Source organism: Takifugu flavidus, chromosome 20 (genome assembly GCF_003711565.1).
Source record: "Takifugu flavidus isolate HTHZ2018 chromosome 20, ASM371156v2, whole genome shotgun sequence".
Classification (NCBI taxonomy): domain Eukaryota; kingdom Metazoa; phylum Chordata; class Actinopteri; order Tetraodontiformes; family Tetraodontidae; genus Takifugu; species Takifugu flavidus.
This window is the reverse complement of record NC_079539.1, coordinates 6,463,175-6,478,519: the sequence shown is the minus strand read 5'-3', so window position 1 is coordinate 6,478,519 and position 15,345 is coordinate 6,463,175. Positions and strand designations below refer to the sequence as shown.

The 15,345-nt window shown below is 47.7% G+C and overlaps 2 protein-coding genes and 1 pseudogene across 10 annotated transcripts; 1 reads left to right on the top strand and 2 right to left on the bottom strand.

Annotated features, from left to right (window-relative positions):
* Positions 1-34: 34 nt before the first annotated feature.
* Positions 35-4,262, bottom strand: wu:fi75a02 (protein PRR14L). Of its 9 annotated transcripts, none has more exons than XR_008947678.1 (12): positions 4,093-4,262; positions 3,540-3,649; positions 3,228-3,302; positions 2,631-2,849; positions 2,218-2,554; positions 1,642-1,961; positions 1,513-1,536; positions 1,245-1,410; positions 1,052-1,140; positions 916-987; positions 690-820; positions 35-571 (listed from the first exon to the last, which is right to left on the bottom strand). XR_008947678.1 is itself a non-coding variant. In XM_057019073.1 (11 exons), the coding sequence occupies exons 5-11, from the start codon at positions 1,782-1,784 to the stop codon at positions 411-413; spliced, it is 786 nt and encodes a 261-aa protein (XP_056875053.1). In that variant the 5' UTR covers positions 1,785-1,961; positions 2,218-2,533; positions 2,631-2,849; positions 3,540-3,649; positions 4,093-4,261; the 3' UTR covers positions 35-410. The 9 variants fall into 9 exon arrangements, 4 of the variants coding, with proteins under 4 accessions (XP_056875053.1, XP_056875054.1, XP_056875056.1 ...); XR_008947680.1 differs by having other exon boundaries at positions 1,642-1,958; XR_008947681.1 differs by having other exon boundaries at positions 2,218-2,533.
* A 578-nt stretch (positions 4,263-4,840) lies between these two features.
* On the top strand, positions 4,841-7,570 carry LOC130517282 (UDP-glucuronosyltransferase 2A2-like; annotated as a pseudogene).
* A 579-nt stretch (positions 7,571-8,149) lies between these two features.
* Positions 8,150-15,341, bottom strand: ythdc1 (YTH N6-methyladenosine RNA binding protein C1). The gene is made up of 16 exons (XM_057019064.1): positions 15,109-15,341; positions 14,484-14,585; positions 13,951-14,255; positions 13,316-13,715; positions 13,094-13,156; positions 12,883-12,998; positions 12,693-12,801; positions 12,494-12,611; positions 12,337-12,421; positions 12,108-12,262; positions 10,043-10,122; positions 9,874-9,910; positions 9,737-9,776; positions 9,424-9,489; positions 9,151-9,342; positions 8,150-9,045 (listed from the first exon to the last, which is right to left on the bottom strand). Exons 1-16 carry the CDS (start codon positions 15,134-15,136, stop codon positions 8,863-8,865), a joined length of 2,079 nt encoding a protein of 692 aa, XP_056875044.1. The 5' UTR covers positions 15,137-15,341; the 3' UTR covers positions 8,150-8,862.
* Positions 15,342-15,345: the final 4 nt, after the last annotated feature.

The window sequence follows — 15,345 nt, the reverse complement described above, 5'->3', positions numbered from 1 at the left end:
TGTCAATCAACTGACTTGAGCATCATCCAAGTGACACATTTCAGGCCACAATTTTTATTCCTCAAAAAAAAATAGACATTTCATTATCAGAAATATATATTATATTTTAAAAACATCTTTCTGTAGTCATTGAGCACTGCAGAGGACTGATATAAAACCACTGTTGACCTGCGGCGGGCGTGGCCGGCTGATAGACACTTGATCTTACGTCGTTAAAAATATTAAAATAGTTTACAATTTAAACAACCTACACTGTAAAAAATAGTCAAAATACACCACAAAAAGTAAAAACCTGCTTCATTAGTCAGACTGAATTGCCAATCGCCGTGGCAGCACATCAGTCGCAGCAACATTAGCAGCTCTAATTATTTGGCCTATCGTCAGCGAAGAAGGCGAAAAGACATCGCAGCTTAGACGTCGAGGCCCTGCTGTGTCAAAAAGTCTTCAAGTGCGCTCAGTCGTTCCACAAGCATCACATCCACATCTGACTCGTCCTCAACGGGGTTGCTTCCATGACAACGGCGGGACGCCACTCGTTTCCTGGGCATGGAGGCAACAGGAAGTCCTATCCCTGGAAATCACAAATAAGGAACTGAAATCGCATCCGTATTGGGTATTCGGTCAGCTTTAAGGTTGCAAGACTGATTAAACAGTGCCAGGAACCACATCTCCTATCTCCTATCTCATACCGGACGGTCTCTTTCTCTTCCGAGGCTGAGTGAAGTCAGGAAACAGGAGGAGCCTCCGCCTCCTCTGGTGACCAATCCGGAGCAGCGCTCCATCCTTTTCACGCGGCTCCTCGAAGATCGTCTCCAGCGTCCTGCGGGAACAAGAGTCAGGAATGTTGGCGGAGATCGGTTAATTCTGGGACCGGTGGAAGGTCTTCAGAGTAAATTTGACGTGTTCGTTCTTCACCTGTTGCTTGTGGGCGATTTATAGTTCTTGTTAGTGTAAATCTCCTCCAGGCTGAATTCCTTCTTTTTTAACCTAGAAAATGTTGAATTTCAGTGTTTCTTCTGTATTCTCTTCCTCCTCATTCAAGCCTTCTCACCTTTTGACCTTCGGGAGTCCCATTGGTGTGAGCGGCGTCTCGCGAGGTGGCGCCCTTCGGATTCTGATCTGTGAAACTCTTTTCCCCCGCTGCTCGTAAATAGGAGGAAAGGGGACAATTTAAAACTAAACTGAAAACGACCAATCATTTAAACACAGTGATAAAGTAACACTTTAGTTAGACCAAGTTTCACCTCCTTGCTGGTTTCAACAACGGCACCAGGTAGAGTTTGGCCATTTGGGAGTCCTGCAGAAGGTCCGTTGGTGGAACATGAGGAGAGGGGCAGTGGCCTTCGCTGGGGGAGATGGAGCCTGTGATGGTTCTGCTGGTGTTGCTGCCTCACACCATCTGAGGGTGAGCTGTGAAAAACACTTCATATTTGAGCTCAAACTGTTATTTTTCCAAACGCAGAGAGGAAGTGTTTAAATTTGAATTGATGATTACATCATTGAAAGATTTACCTCAGAGAAAGAGCTCGCATGTAGCTAGAAGGGAAAAAAGTGCTTGTTTTTGATCCGTTATACTGTAAATATCTCATTCAGATTATTTGGGGTGATTCTGAATTGATTGAGAAACATAAATTGACCCACCAGTGGTCAGTGCTCAGGCTGGGGGGGGCGTCCAGTCCTTCAGGGGCCTCAGGGGGCTTCCACATGCTCCTCTCCTCATGGACTCCACAATCATCTCTGCAGCAACTCTTGACAACTTGAGTTGGAGGGTAGGTTTCAAACATGACACAGGCGAGGAGCTAAACCATTGGTGAACAGCCCTGTGACTGGATAAGAAGCTGAGGGGGAGGAGGATGTTGGAGAAACACCACCGGCCTGAAGACAACTCCAGAGTGTCTGATTGGCTACTATGGGCTGTCAGCAGCAGATGCGAGGAGCTCTGGTAGGATAAGGTGGAACTACTGTAAGGAAAGTGCAGAAACATCTTGATATTAGACATTTTTTATGATGAGATGAAATATCTCAGCAGCAGCAGGGTACGAGGCCGGAGTAGATCCTGAAATCAGGAGTCTTATCTAACCTGATGGGTGCCTGATGCCCAGTAAGTTGTTCTTTTTGTTTTATGAGATATCAATGATGTATGCAATCATATAAATATGGCTTACAAATATAAAGCAATAAAAATGCCAGATAAGAACGTCATGAATGTCTCTTCACCTATGCGGCAGCATTGGAGGCGTTCTAAATCCGTTTGGCCTGAAAACAGCGACGGCCTGCTCTGGTTGGGGCAATCCACTCTCAGCTCTTCTTCTGTGGTTCAATTTGTGCAGAACAAGCGTTGCTCCCTCCTCTTCTCCAGTGAAGGACACCGCCATCCGAACAACGAATCTCCCTTCATCTTCCTCAACTTCTTTGTCTTCTCCTTTTTTAAAACTCTGATTAATTTCTCTCTGTTTTTTCCTCCTTTTCCTGTTCCTCTCAGCTTCCTCCTCTTGGTCTGTCAAGGAAGGGTTGAGGGGGGAGGTGGAAGACACTAGAGGAAAACAGGGGAGGCCTTAGGGTACAATTTACCAAGCCTACTGAATGAAACTGTTGAAACCTTGAAATCACGATTCCTTCCAGAAACCCACCATGAGAACAGGGTCCTCTTCCTCCATCTACAGCATTTCTGGTCCTCTTCTTCCTCACATTCCTCCTGGTTCTCCTCTCCAGAGAGTCTAGACGACGACTGAGAGTGGCCAGAGCGCCTCGCAGGAGGCGGCGCACCTCCAAGCGATGGGCTGAGAGGAGACGAGGTAAGAGAGCGGAGCAGGAGCAGCAGGGAGGAGGAACTGGAGGGAGGACGGGAGCTGTGTGGAGAAGTGAAACAGGAGGATATAAGACAGAAGAAGAGACCGATGATGTAGGGGAAGAACAAGGAGGGTAAACAGTAACAGCAGTGTGAGAAGTACAAGGAGTAAAAATAGGAGGGGGAGGTGGAGGAAGAGAAATACGTGTTGAAGGATGGTAATGGGCGGCGGATTGAGCAGAAGAAAGAGGAGAATCATTGGGAAAAGGAGAGACATTAGAAAAAGAACTCAGGAACTGAGAGGGCAACAGGTAATGGCACTGAGCGGAATGTGATGGAGGTACAGAAGGAGGAAGAACATGAGAAAAGTATGCAGGGGAGATAGAAGAATGAGTAGAAGTGGGGATAAGAGGAGTAGAGGAGCCAGAAGAGAGCGAACCAGGGGAGGATGATGCTGCAGAAGTGACATTGGATGTAACATGGTGACAAGGAAAGAGGGTGACAGAAGACGAATCTGTGGAGAGAGAAGGAAGGGAACGGTCAAGAGAAGATGGAGGAGAGAAGGACACATTGGAGAGATGTGTGGATGAGATGGGTGGAGGGGAAGGAAGGGCAGATGAGGGGCAGGAGGGAGAAGTTGGGATGGAGGAGAAAGGAGGAGGCGAGGAGCTCCACACAGGCAGAGAAGTTACCACCCCTGAAGAAAAACATGATCAGCGCTGAATCAACACCCAGGAAAGGAGAAACTCACCCGTGTGTGTGTTGTTGTCGCCATCAGCTAACGCAGGAGGAGGATACGTCATCACCATTAGGCCCCGCCCTCTGTCATCACTGTCATTGGGTCGCGTGAGCATTGTGATGCTAGAAAAGTATATAAAAGATAATCGACTTCAGCTGTGCAGAACTATAACATATGCTGTCACATCAACGAATTGGTCCCCTTTGATGAAACAAGCACATTAAGATAAGAGAGATGGATCCAATCGCGATCCTGCTCATCTCGCGAGTGCGTCCAATCCTGCTGGAGAAAAGCCACAAATTGTCCCGTAAATCTAAAGCCCTTTCCCATATTCTTGGGGACAAAAATCATCTTCAGGGGCCACAAAGCGCCACCACACTATGTAGGATGAGGCAAACCGAATGGACACGTTCGTAGATCGAGGATGTTGTTGGTGGATGTGACATTAAGAGGGGATTTAGGGGAAAAGGAATAAAGGAAAATTGGACAAGCTAGCTGCGGCTAAATGCGTTTAGCTTGTATTGTGCATGGACCTGTTAAAGCAGGATCAACTAGAAGACTTTACCTTTATCGTGGCCTCCTAGTCCGATATTCTAACTTAAATTCTCTTATCGCTCATTGCTCGGGAATTATGCGCTAAAAACGCCGAATCTGCGCGACATCTCCCGAGAAAGCGACACCCTCTTTTATCGCTACCAACCGGCGTCAGAAGAACGGAAGTCGCACCGCCCGAGTTTAGGATTTCAAAATAAAAGCGCTGAAACGACCTCGTAGTGGTCTCACATTTCCACCTGTAATAAAATACAAAATGATTAACGAGGTTCTAAGGTAAAAGTGAATTTAAAAGATATTTTCACGTGGTAGTCTGTAGGGGTCTTTAAAGCACCAGTGCAGACAAAATAAGGAAGATATTCTGGTAGCAGGTGGAGGTGCCCTTCTAAACACCGCTGAGGTACCCTTGAGCAAGGTACCGAACCCCCAAATCCTCACATTTGGCTCAGTTCATCCTGGGATAGGTTCCAGCACGTGACCCCAAAAGGAATAAAGAGGTCGAGAACAAAAAAGAAATGGTCTTCTCTCAATGTTAGTGTATCTGTTTTGATTGTTTTGTACTGTTGCCACATCAAAACATGAATTATAAATGTTACTGGACATTATATAGTTTTAGTTTGTAATCATACAGTTATTATATAGTTCAGCACAGATTTTAAAGAAGCTCTTCTGTAAAAGATCACTCTAAACTAAAGTTTTAAGTGTTCTGCGCCACCGTAGTGATGTAAATTTGATGTTTACGATCCTGTTGCAGCGCTTATCTTCCTCTTCCTGACTAGTTTGGACTTTGGTTCAGAGGTTGCAGTCTGTGCAGCCCGCTGAGCTTTCAAAGCACATTGATTTAGTTACTGTAGCATTTGTGTTAAGCGATTGTGCTACTCATGAAGCTTTACCGTCTCTCTCTGCTCCTCCTCTGTATGAGCTCTCCTGCATTTGGAGGCCATGTCCTGGTTTTTCCCGGTGAATACAGCCACTGGTTGAACGCCCGGACTATCATGGACGAGTTGGTGAGGAGGAACCATTCTGTCACCGTTCTGGTGGCTGACGCGTCGCCTTCTGTCAGTTACAACAACAGCCGTGATGCTGCCAAATTCAACTTCCTGGTGTTCAAGGTGGCAACAGCGCATGAATATTTACTGTCTTTAACACACATCCAAGGCTTAAAAAATGGAGTCCTGTATTATGTGGTGACGCAAAAGTGCATTTACCATCGTGACCCTTCCGGGCTCCGTAGTTTCCTTTGAGTGTGAAAACAAAAACAAACCAAGAGCACCACATCATTTCTGTCCAAAAGCTCCGTGTCAGTTCTCGCTGATGCAGCTGAACGATGCTGAGTGGGTGTTTGACGTTTCAGGTTCCCTTCAGCAGAGCTGAGCTTCACGGGCTCACTGAAGAACTGGTCCACTTCGCCATGTACGAGTATCCCACCGCCTCTTTTCTGGAGAAGGGTGGAAGATTTATGATCTGTTACGACGCTTTGCCAGTTTTGGGTTGAAGCAGTGCGACGCCATGCTCAAGAACCAACAGCTGATGGCGACGTTGAGGGACGCCGCATTCGACGCCGTTTTGCTGGACCCGATGATAATGTGCGGTGACCTTGTGGCCGACGTTCTTGGCCTTCCTCTTGTCATTTCGCTTCGCTTTTCACAAGGTGGCGTCATGGAGCGACACTGCGGCCACGTGCCAGCACCCCCGTCCTTTGTTCCTCCTCCTCCTCTGCCCTACAGTGACCTTATGACCTTCACAGAAAGGCTGACCAGCGTGATGACATATGTGTCCGCCTCGGCCCTATCAGAGCTGTTCTGGAGGTGGTCGCTGGACCACTACTACAGTCAGATCAAAGGTTGGAGCAAATCGCCTGGTTCCTTTGAGGCAAATCATCATCAGACATCAGCCATCTTTCCTTTCTGAACAGGACGTCCGAGCAGCGCTTGTGAGACTTTGGGAAAAGCTGACATCTGGCTCATGAGAACCTTCTGGGACATGGAGCCACCGCGTCCGCTGATGCCCAACTTCAAACACGTTGGCGGTCTGCACTGCAAACCAGCCGGGCCTTTGCCAGAGGCACGCCTGCACTTCCTGCTTGACCCAGATGATTGACAGGCAAGTTTCACTGGAATCCTGACAGGAATGTCGATGATGTCACCTCGTTCAGGATGTGGAGGCATTCGTGCAGAGTTCCGGTGAAGCCGGAGTCATCGTGGTGAGTTTTGGCTCCATGGTGACCGACCTGCCCCCCGAGCGTGCAGAGGTCATGGCCGCTGCCTTTGGACGAATGCGGCAGAAGGTCGGACTCATTCCAACAGCTCAGTGGGCAGCTGCCGTACACTAATGTGGCTCCTTCGTGATGCTGACGAGATCTTTTGATTTGTGCTCAGGTCATCTGGAGATACAGCGGAGCAGCTCCACAAACACTGTCAGCGAATACCAAACTCATGAAATGGATCCCTCAGAACGACCTGCTGGGTACACACACCCTTGTACTTCTATCTTTGCGGGGTCTTTCATACCCCTAATGCGTTCCCCTTCCCCAAACCCTGATCTGAACCCAAATAGAACCCTAACCCTAAAATCATGTCTCTCCTGTCAAACAGCTAAAAGGTCCTCACCCAAATGTCTCTTTATCCTGATCCTAGGATGAGTTGGGTCACACAATGAATCATTTATTTATGTCTTTTGCATTTACAAAGCAAAACGCGTTGGTGTTTTTCATTTGTAAACTGCTTATTAGCGATTCGCGGTGCATTTGGAGAACTTGTTAAGCTCCGTATCCGCCCAGGTCACACGCAGACGCGCGTGTTTGTGACCCACGGCGGCACCAACGGGCTGTACGAGGCCATACATCACGCTGTGCCGGTGGTTGGAATCCCGCTGTTCGGGGACCAGCCCGACAACCTCGCCCGCCTGTCGCGCCTCGGTGTCGCCGTCGTGCTCGACTTCAATCAAATGACGTCAGACCAGCTGACGGAGGCGCTGAATGGCGTCATCGCCCAGAAGAGGTGAGAGCGACGTCACACAGCGCTTTCAGATTTCCACATTGATCTCACGCCACGTTAATTTTCCCATGATGCTTAGCTACAAGTCCAACATGCTGCGCCTGTCGTTGATCCACCATGACCAGCCAGCGACGCCCCTGGAGACCGCCGTCTTCTGGGTGGAGTTTGTGATGCGCCAAGGTGGAGCCAAACACCTGCGCGTGGCGTCACATGACCTGAACTGGTTCCAGTATCACAGCTTTGACGTGGTCGGCGTCCTGCTGGTCACCCTGATGACCTTCGTCGCCCTCTGCTGGTCAGTCGTCCGCTGCCTCCTGCGCTGCTGCAGGAGGCAGCAACGGCTGAAGGGAGACTGAAGCGTTTTTAGTGGGAAGAATCAAGAAGTCACCTTTGTCCAACACCAGCACAATAAGTCCAGGAAGGTGCTGCACCCTCAGCAGCAGGACTGGAAGCACCAAACATCTGCTTCTCCACCAATTAAATGACCTGAAATCATCTTGCAGCAGTTGTTTTGTGGGCGCTGCTCTCGAGTTTCGTGTCCAGATTCAGATAAATTAAAGTTCTGCCCTCTCTGATAAACACAACCTGTTCAGTTGACAGTGTCCCTGAGGACAGTGTCTCTGAGGACAGTGTCCCTGAGGACAGTGTCTCTGAGGTCAGTGTCCCTGAGGACAGTGTCTCCGAGGACAGTGTCCCTGAGGACAGTGTCTCTGAGGTCAGTGTCCCTGAGGACAGTGTCTCCGAGGACAGTGTCCCTGAGGACAGTGTCTCTGAGGTCAGTGTCCCTGAGGACAGTGTCTCCGAGGACAGTGTCCCTGAGGACAGTGTCCCCGAGGACAGTGTCTCCGAGGACAGTGTCCCTGAGGACAGTGTCCCTGAGGACAGTGTCTCCGAGGTCAGTGTCCCTGAGGACAGTGTCTCCGAGGACAGTGTCCCCGAGGACAGTGTCTCCGAGGACAGTGTCCCTGAGGACAGTGTCCCTGAGGACAGTGTCCCTCACATCCTGGTGTTTGATGTGCGTGTGATGACAAACATTGTATTATTATAACATCAATTTTTCGCATAGAACGCACATTGTTTGACTTATTTTTTTAATTTTGTACAAAACAGACAAAAGTTTTGCTGCCTCAGCTCACAACCAGCAATTTCTTAACTCCCACTGATCAGGCGATCAGCTGATCAATACATACGATTGATCAGCTGGACATTGGCTAAGAATGATAAACAAATAGGAAAACTTACAAGCAAATTTGACCAAAACACCAGCAGCAGGTGATTATCGATTAAAAAAAACAAAAAACACATTTCAACGGTCCACATACTTTTTTCAATTTTGTGTTCATAAGGTAAAATACTAAATAAAAAATAAATGAATTTTAAATTGACTTAAACTGGGAAAAAAAAGACAGAAGCCTGTGACTGTTCAAAAATCCTGTTGTAACAAATTCTCACTCCACTCTTTACAGTAAAATAACCCAACATTCTGATATCCATCACACTGTAAAAAATACACCAGGGGATTCTGGGAAATGTAGTGCGCTTCATTTACATAATTTACATCAATTCATTGAAAGACATCAAGACAAACAGAAACATGAGTGAGCTGTGATGTCACTTCTTTGTAAATGTTTTGATCGAGCTGACAAAAGACCAAAAGAGTTTAGCCTTCGGTTTTTGTACATTTTCTCTATATTCACATAAAATCCAACGTATTCGGGCAGCAGAACCCAGACCAAAACCAACCAAAATAAAATGTCTCACACGCCCACCGGAACCCCTTCATCGGATCACCTGCGGTAGCGCCCCCTCTCCTTATCCCGCTCTCTGTCTCTATCCCGGCCCCGCTCCCTCTCGCGGTCTCGGCGTGGTCCCACTCGCTCGCGGTCCCGCTGCCGATCTCGCTCCCGCCGGCTGCTCACCACTGCCTGCGTCCGCCGCAGGAAGTCATCCACGCGCATGTCGTAATCGTGCTGCGTGACGGGAAAAATAGAGAAGAATGACGTGCCAAGAGAAACCCGAGTGGGAATGTCACCATTCCAGCATCAGCATAAAGGTGGCGGCGGTCCTGGACTCACGGGACTGGAGGCGAAGGCGCGGTGCTGTGGGGGCCGCTGCTTGTCTCTGAAGCGAGGCGGCGGAGCGTCATGGGGCGGAAGAGCCGGGTGGTGGTGATGATGGTAGGCCTGATGAGGCGGCGGTGGGGGGTGGTTGTGGTGGTAGTATGGAGGGTGGTGAGGAGGCGGCTGATCCACGCTGGGGTAGGTCGCCTGACGACGGGCACAACGCCGATATCACTCATTTGGGAGGAAGTGCAGCCATCACACAGGAGAGATAAGAGAGATACTCACCAGAGTCTGCCAGGGAGCAGGAGGGCCGATGTTGTGGTGATAATCCCTCATGTAGTCGTTATAAGACTGGCAGAGAAACACAGATCTGAGTCACGTCACCTGTCAGCGAGCCGTTCCTGACCCTGTACCCGTCGCTGCGCTAACACGCTAATGCTAACAACCAGAGCTATTGTGTTGGCCCGGACAATTATTGTGCTGTCATGGTTAAAAACACATCAAGGGTGCAGCCCGTGCACGTACGTTTCCACGCCCACTATTGCTCATTTGAGTCATAAAGCCAATTCAATGCCAAAGTGGCAGATTATCAACTCACCCCGTTGAGGAACACGTCCCGTCTGACCCCAGAGAACCGCCTGAAAGAATAAAAAGGTTCTCAAACCTTGCGTACGGTGTAATCTGTACATCTGTGGCCTATTTCAGGTGAGCAGGAAGTTTATCTCATCTTCTCACCTGTCCACAGGTTGACTACGAAGGTCCTGGATGAATCCTGAAAAATAATGAATTCCTTCTGTTAAATTCCTCTCGTTAAATCTCCCCCCTCTCACGACGGACAACGGAGAACTGTCTTCACATAATCTTTCTGAAACATCAGGTGGCTTTTTGGTCTAAAATGAACAACCTGCGCGCTGGTTGAAGTCGGGCGGACCATCAATTCGTGGTCTCTTCCTGCTGTGGAGGTCGTACTCTTCAGGACGACGCCTACATAGACAAGTTGACAAGTAAGACACTCACACGTGCGTTAACCCACAGAAGCACAGCAGCAAACGCGCTCGGAACAAACGTCAAACAGAACACGGTATTTTCAACGCTAACACAGCCAGAAAAGTGCTGAACAGGAACAAAAAGCAGGTGTTTCACATCAGGTCCAAACAAGGGACGTTCTAAAGGATGATTGGTTCTGGCTGGAAACCCTGACTGCTATCAGCTCAGCCACAACATCAAAACCACTCGGGACAGAACCAACACCCACCTGAAGGCTGGTTCATGATAACCACCACTGCCCACAACCATTTGATAATGTCTCAGAGGTAATCTGATCCATGGCCACACCTACAATGGATCACATTTATTCGTCTTCACTCAGATTTGGATCTGGGGATTCTGGAGGCCTGGTGGACAGGTGGAGCTCCTGGGAGGAACACGCTGTCCCGCCTGGGTTGCCGAGAGCCCTGGTGATGTTGGCAGTGATGGTGTGAAGAGTTCGCCTGGATTTAGTTTTAATATTGTGGCTGATTCTCCCGCAGGTCCGGAAACTGGCGATAATCTGACCTCTCAAATTTACCTGATACTCGGGACATTAACCTTGAACTTCATGTCTTAATCCTTCTAGAGATACAAAAATACTGCATTTTCACAAACATCTCTCTCTCACACACTCACACACACACAAATAAACATAGAAGAAGCCTCTTAAAAAGGACAACATACCGCTTCTGTTGCTTATGTGGGGAGGGGCTGTTTGAATGTGTGAGCACTTTCAATATAAAAAGAAAAAAACAGTTTCTCTCCTTTTCAGTCCGTGTAAAAGGATTAAAACCTTCTGATTTTGAAAGGGGTGGAGCTGGGGGGGGTAATGATGAAGATGATGATGGTGCAGTCCTGTTAAACAACACACAATGCCCCCCCCCTTCTCAGCCCCATCCCTCACCCTCCAGACCAGAAAGTCCTTCAAAAACCATTTTCCTCCTTTTTCTGCTGCTCCATTGTTCATGACTCTTATTTCTACCCGCCTCCTCCTCCTCCTCCTCCTCCTCTCCCTTCGCACACACACCTTTGTATTCAGTTCAGCAGTGAAAACACACCAATAAACAGTTTGTAGTGAATAAACTCAGTCCTGACTCGGCGTGTGTGCTGGGAGAGGGGGTTAAAACGACTGTCCTTTAACAAAGGAGGGGGCTTTTTCAGTCTCAAGAGGATTTTTAGAATATTATTAAACCGAGTCCATTTCCTTTTTGTACTTTTGTTACCTGAAACGACCAAGTCGGGAAGCCCAAACCACCTCCTTATTGGGTACAGTCCAGTGGCCACACCAAGGTGTGAATGAACTGCCTCATAGAACCAGAACCAGTTTGCTGGCAGCTCAGATGATCCCTTATTTTCTCTCTCTTTCTCTGTAGCTTACTTCTACCTCTGTCACCCTTCATCAGTCCCAAGTGTCCTCTCTGCTTTTATTTTGAAAGGGTCAGCATCAGTCCTGCTAAGTGTTGAAACGTCTCTATTTTTTTTAATTCCGATGAACGAAGCTCCTGCAGAGAAAAGAGCTTAAGAACAGAACAAATTTAGATAACAAATTTGAGAAATGATCTTATCTAAGCCTGCAGGCTTTTTAAAAATCATCTATATATAGTAAATTAAAATGGGAACTTAATTCGATTGGGAATTTAACTTAATTGTGAACTCTTTCCGTAACTTGAGCTGTGACTAAGGATGGCTTTGTTGAAGGATGAGACTTCCTGCCTTGTGACACCTGTAAAGATTTCCACCTAAAGACAGAGTGAGGTGTCACTCTGGATGAAAATCCGAGGCTGGAAAAACAACCATAACCAGAGCACCAGCAATGCTAGCCACAGGATGGCTAGCCACCAGCTAAACGCAGAGGCCATCCCCATCATCCGGCAGCAGGTGGCGCCATGGTCGATGCAGGAGAAGAACAGGAAGCAGGAGGAGCTTGATGATTGGCTAACCTTCCCGGTTCGCGCTGTGGTGGTCGACCCCGAGGCCGTTGTTCTGATGGGGTCCGGCGCTTGTGGCGAATACGGCGAGCTACCTGATGGATGTCCACGTTTTCATCCAATGGGAAGAGCAAACAGAGCTGAGCGCCGATGTCTGGCTGGATCTCCTAAGAGGTTTTAGAAAGGGTTTCACTATTTAGGCAATTATAAACGTGAAAAAAGCAGCAGAATGACGACAGACCTGTCCGTCACGTCCAATTTTGACTGGCTTGTGTTCGTTCCAGGGATTGGACAGGTGAGCCGTTTTGGTAAAAGGAAGCTCCCTCCTGGGCACAAAAAAATAATTTTCTGTATTTTGCACATAAAAGCAAGCAGAGAGGTGTTATATTTATATTAACCTGCAAAGCCAGTCGATCTTGAACACTCCGCCCAGCATCTTTGCATTCATGCCGGCAGGAAGAACCCAGTGGATCGGAGATCCACCGTGATGAGACTCCGATGCCAAACGTGCGAAACCTACACGTGCCACCGAGTAAACGCATTTAAATCTTCGGAAGGCACCAAGCGTGAACAATGCTGGGAATGTTGCGTATGTACCTTGGAACTTGCCGCTCTCCCTGACAGAGAAGACAAGGATGACGCTCCGAGCTGAGCGGAACGCTGCGTTCAGTTTCTTCTCGTTCACCGGCAGCGTGGACCAAACCCCCTAAACATGCCAGGAAGAATGAAGCCGTTATATTTGGCATGAATGTATAAACCAAAGAGCCTGGCGTCAGCAGCAGCGTGCCTTAGCTTTGGCCAGCGAGACGTTCTCATGGTTGTTGCTCTTGATCAGGAAGAACCTGGCGTCTCGCAGGATGTAATCCAATTTACTGCTCGGATCCTGACACGTGACGAACTTTCCTACAGGGTAAAATAAACACGGACAATAAATGCTGGAACAGATTAGAAGGCAGGACGGGAACTGCCACATTTTTGATTTGAAGCTTGCGACTCACTGTCGATCCCTTTTCGAACTGCTCGCACGGAGGACGACAGCTTCTCCCTCTTCTTGTCCGACCCTTTTGAAATAAAAGTACAGAACTGGTCAAGAGCTGCACGGCAAAAGTAAACGCTCGTTTATTGTTCTCATGTATTTCTACACTCGTTAGCTGGGATGGAAGCTCTAGTCATAGGACGCAATCATTTGAAATCTTTGAAAAGTAACCGAACTTCAGTACCTGAGCCCTCAGAGGCAGAACCCGAATGCACCGACTCGCCATCAGAGAAGCTAACAGAAGACGCAGAGCGCGAGTCTCCCGCCTCACTCCGAGTATCATAGTCGTTTCCATCTCCGCCACGATGTTCATACTCCTCTTCGTCGTCTTCTTCCTCCTCATCCTCTTTCTCTCCTTCTTCCTCTTCCTCCTCCTCTTCTTCTTCTTCCATACCCTCTTCGTCTTCATCGTCCTCTTCTTCGTCCTCATGTTCCTCCTCTTCTTCTACGTGGGAAGCATTGGGGGAGGAGCTTCCAGACCGTGGCTCTGACCCATATTCTGCTCCTGCCTCATCTTCCTCCTCAGAGTGGTTATCCTCGCCATGTGGGGACGGGCTTGGTCTCCTCTCTTCACGTCGCATTTTCTAGATAAAAAAAACAAAAACAACGATCGCTTGTCATGCTGACACTGAATTAGCTGTCAGGATGTCATCGGTCGCCACAGGAACCTGTGATGTCTCAGGTTCCTCCTCAGAAACATCAAAGTAAACCATATGGTATCTAGTCAATCGTTGATATTAGGCAAAGATCTTTTAAAATAATGTTTTTTTCCTCCACCCTTATTTAATATTAAGATAATTGAATGAGCGGTATCGATACCTGGCTTATGCTCTCCAGGCCTCGATGAGACTCTCTGCGCCGCATATCTTCCCCTCCACGGCTTCTAGTCCCATCGCGGGTTCCTCGATGTCCTTTTCGCTCGTCATAGTAGTCAGGACAATAACTACTGGTGCCAGCATGGCGACCGCGAGGGCTAGAACCCAGCTTTTTTGATGAGGATGATGACAGATGTGGACCAGAGGATCTTTTATTGTTTGAAGATGACCTGGAGGGGCCCTGGCGAGACGAAGGACGGGGCCTCTTCAAGTCCCGGATGTCAGAGTGCTCAAGTTTTCTCTTTGTTCCTGATAAAAGACAAAGATTGGGATGGATAGAATTCTTTTTATCTCGAGAGGTTAATAGTATTTAATGCTCTTGGCAGATATCAATATTTAGCTTTAACAATGGCATTAGTAGTATTTGCTCTTGTTTAAAAGGGAGTAATTTCATCAGAAGGAAATTAAAATACAATCTACTGGCTCTGGTGTATATTGGAGATGAAGCTGGTTTCTCAGAACACTTCTGAGTTGTACCTTTCTTGTCACTAATTTCCCGCTCTGATTCTGGGTTGTAAAGCTCATCATCTTGATCAGGAGCTTCCGTTAGAATATCTTCCAGGACATTCAGCTCTCCATCTGAAACAAAAGTTGAAAAAACACCCATTTAGGAGGAATAAAAACCACTAATAGAGACAATGACACAGCAGAGCCAAGAGTTCTAACGTGTGCGGGTAACTCCGAGGGCATTTAAAGGCCCCACGTTTTTCGTATCCTATATGTTGTCGTGCCAGAGGTTTCCGGAATAAAATTTCCATAAACAAGCTGTGACCCTCACATTGAAAAAAAGTCAGATTTTCTTTTTTCGCAAATACAATCGTCGTTAGAGTTTGCTAAGGACGCGTAGAAGGAAAACCCGAAACAGGACGGATCCAGTTGGTGGCAACGCCATAATGAATGAACCTGTTTACACGTATGGACAGCTGCTTCTCGTGAAACTACCAGATCAGTGACCAGCTACTAATTGACGTTATAGTCAGTTTTACAATAACAGATTGTCATTTGTTGAAGAGTAACAGGTTAAAAAACTAACATACAAGACACAGACCTGCTAATGGAAACAATTAGCCACTGCTAACAAAGCATTTTGCTAGCTTCTCACCTTTGTCTTCTCGTCGGTCGGCCGCCATCACAGCCGCTCTGGCCTTTTATTGCTCTACCTCTTGTATAATACAAATTAAGTGTATTCTATTGCCCGGATTTAGCAACAAATGCGAATAACTGAAATAACTGTTTATACATGGAGATCGCAAATTATAAACGTTGCTTCACATTAGCCGTTCGTCTTCCTCGCGTCTTCCCGTTACAACATGTGACCCGACAGCGCCGCCCTTTGGAC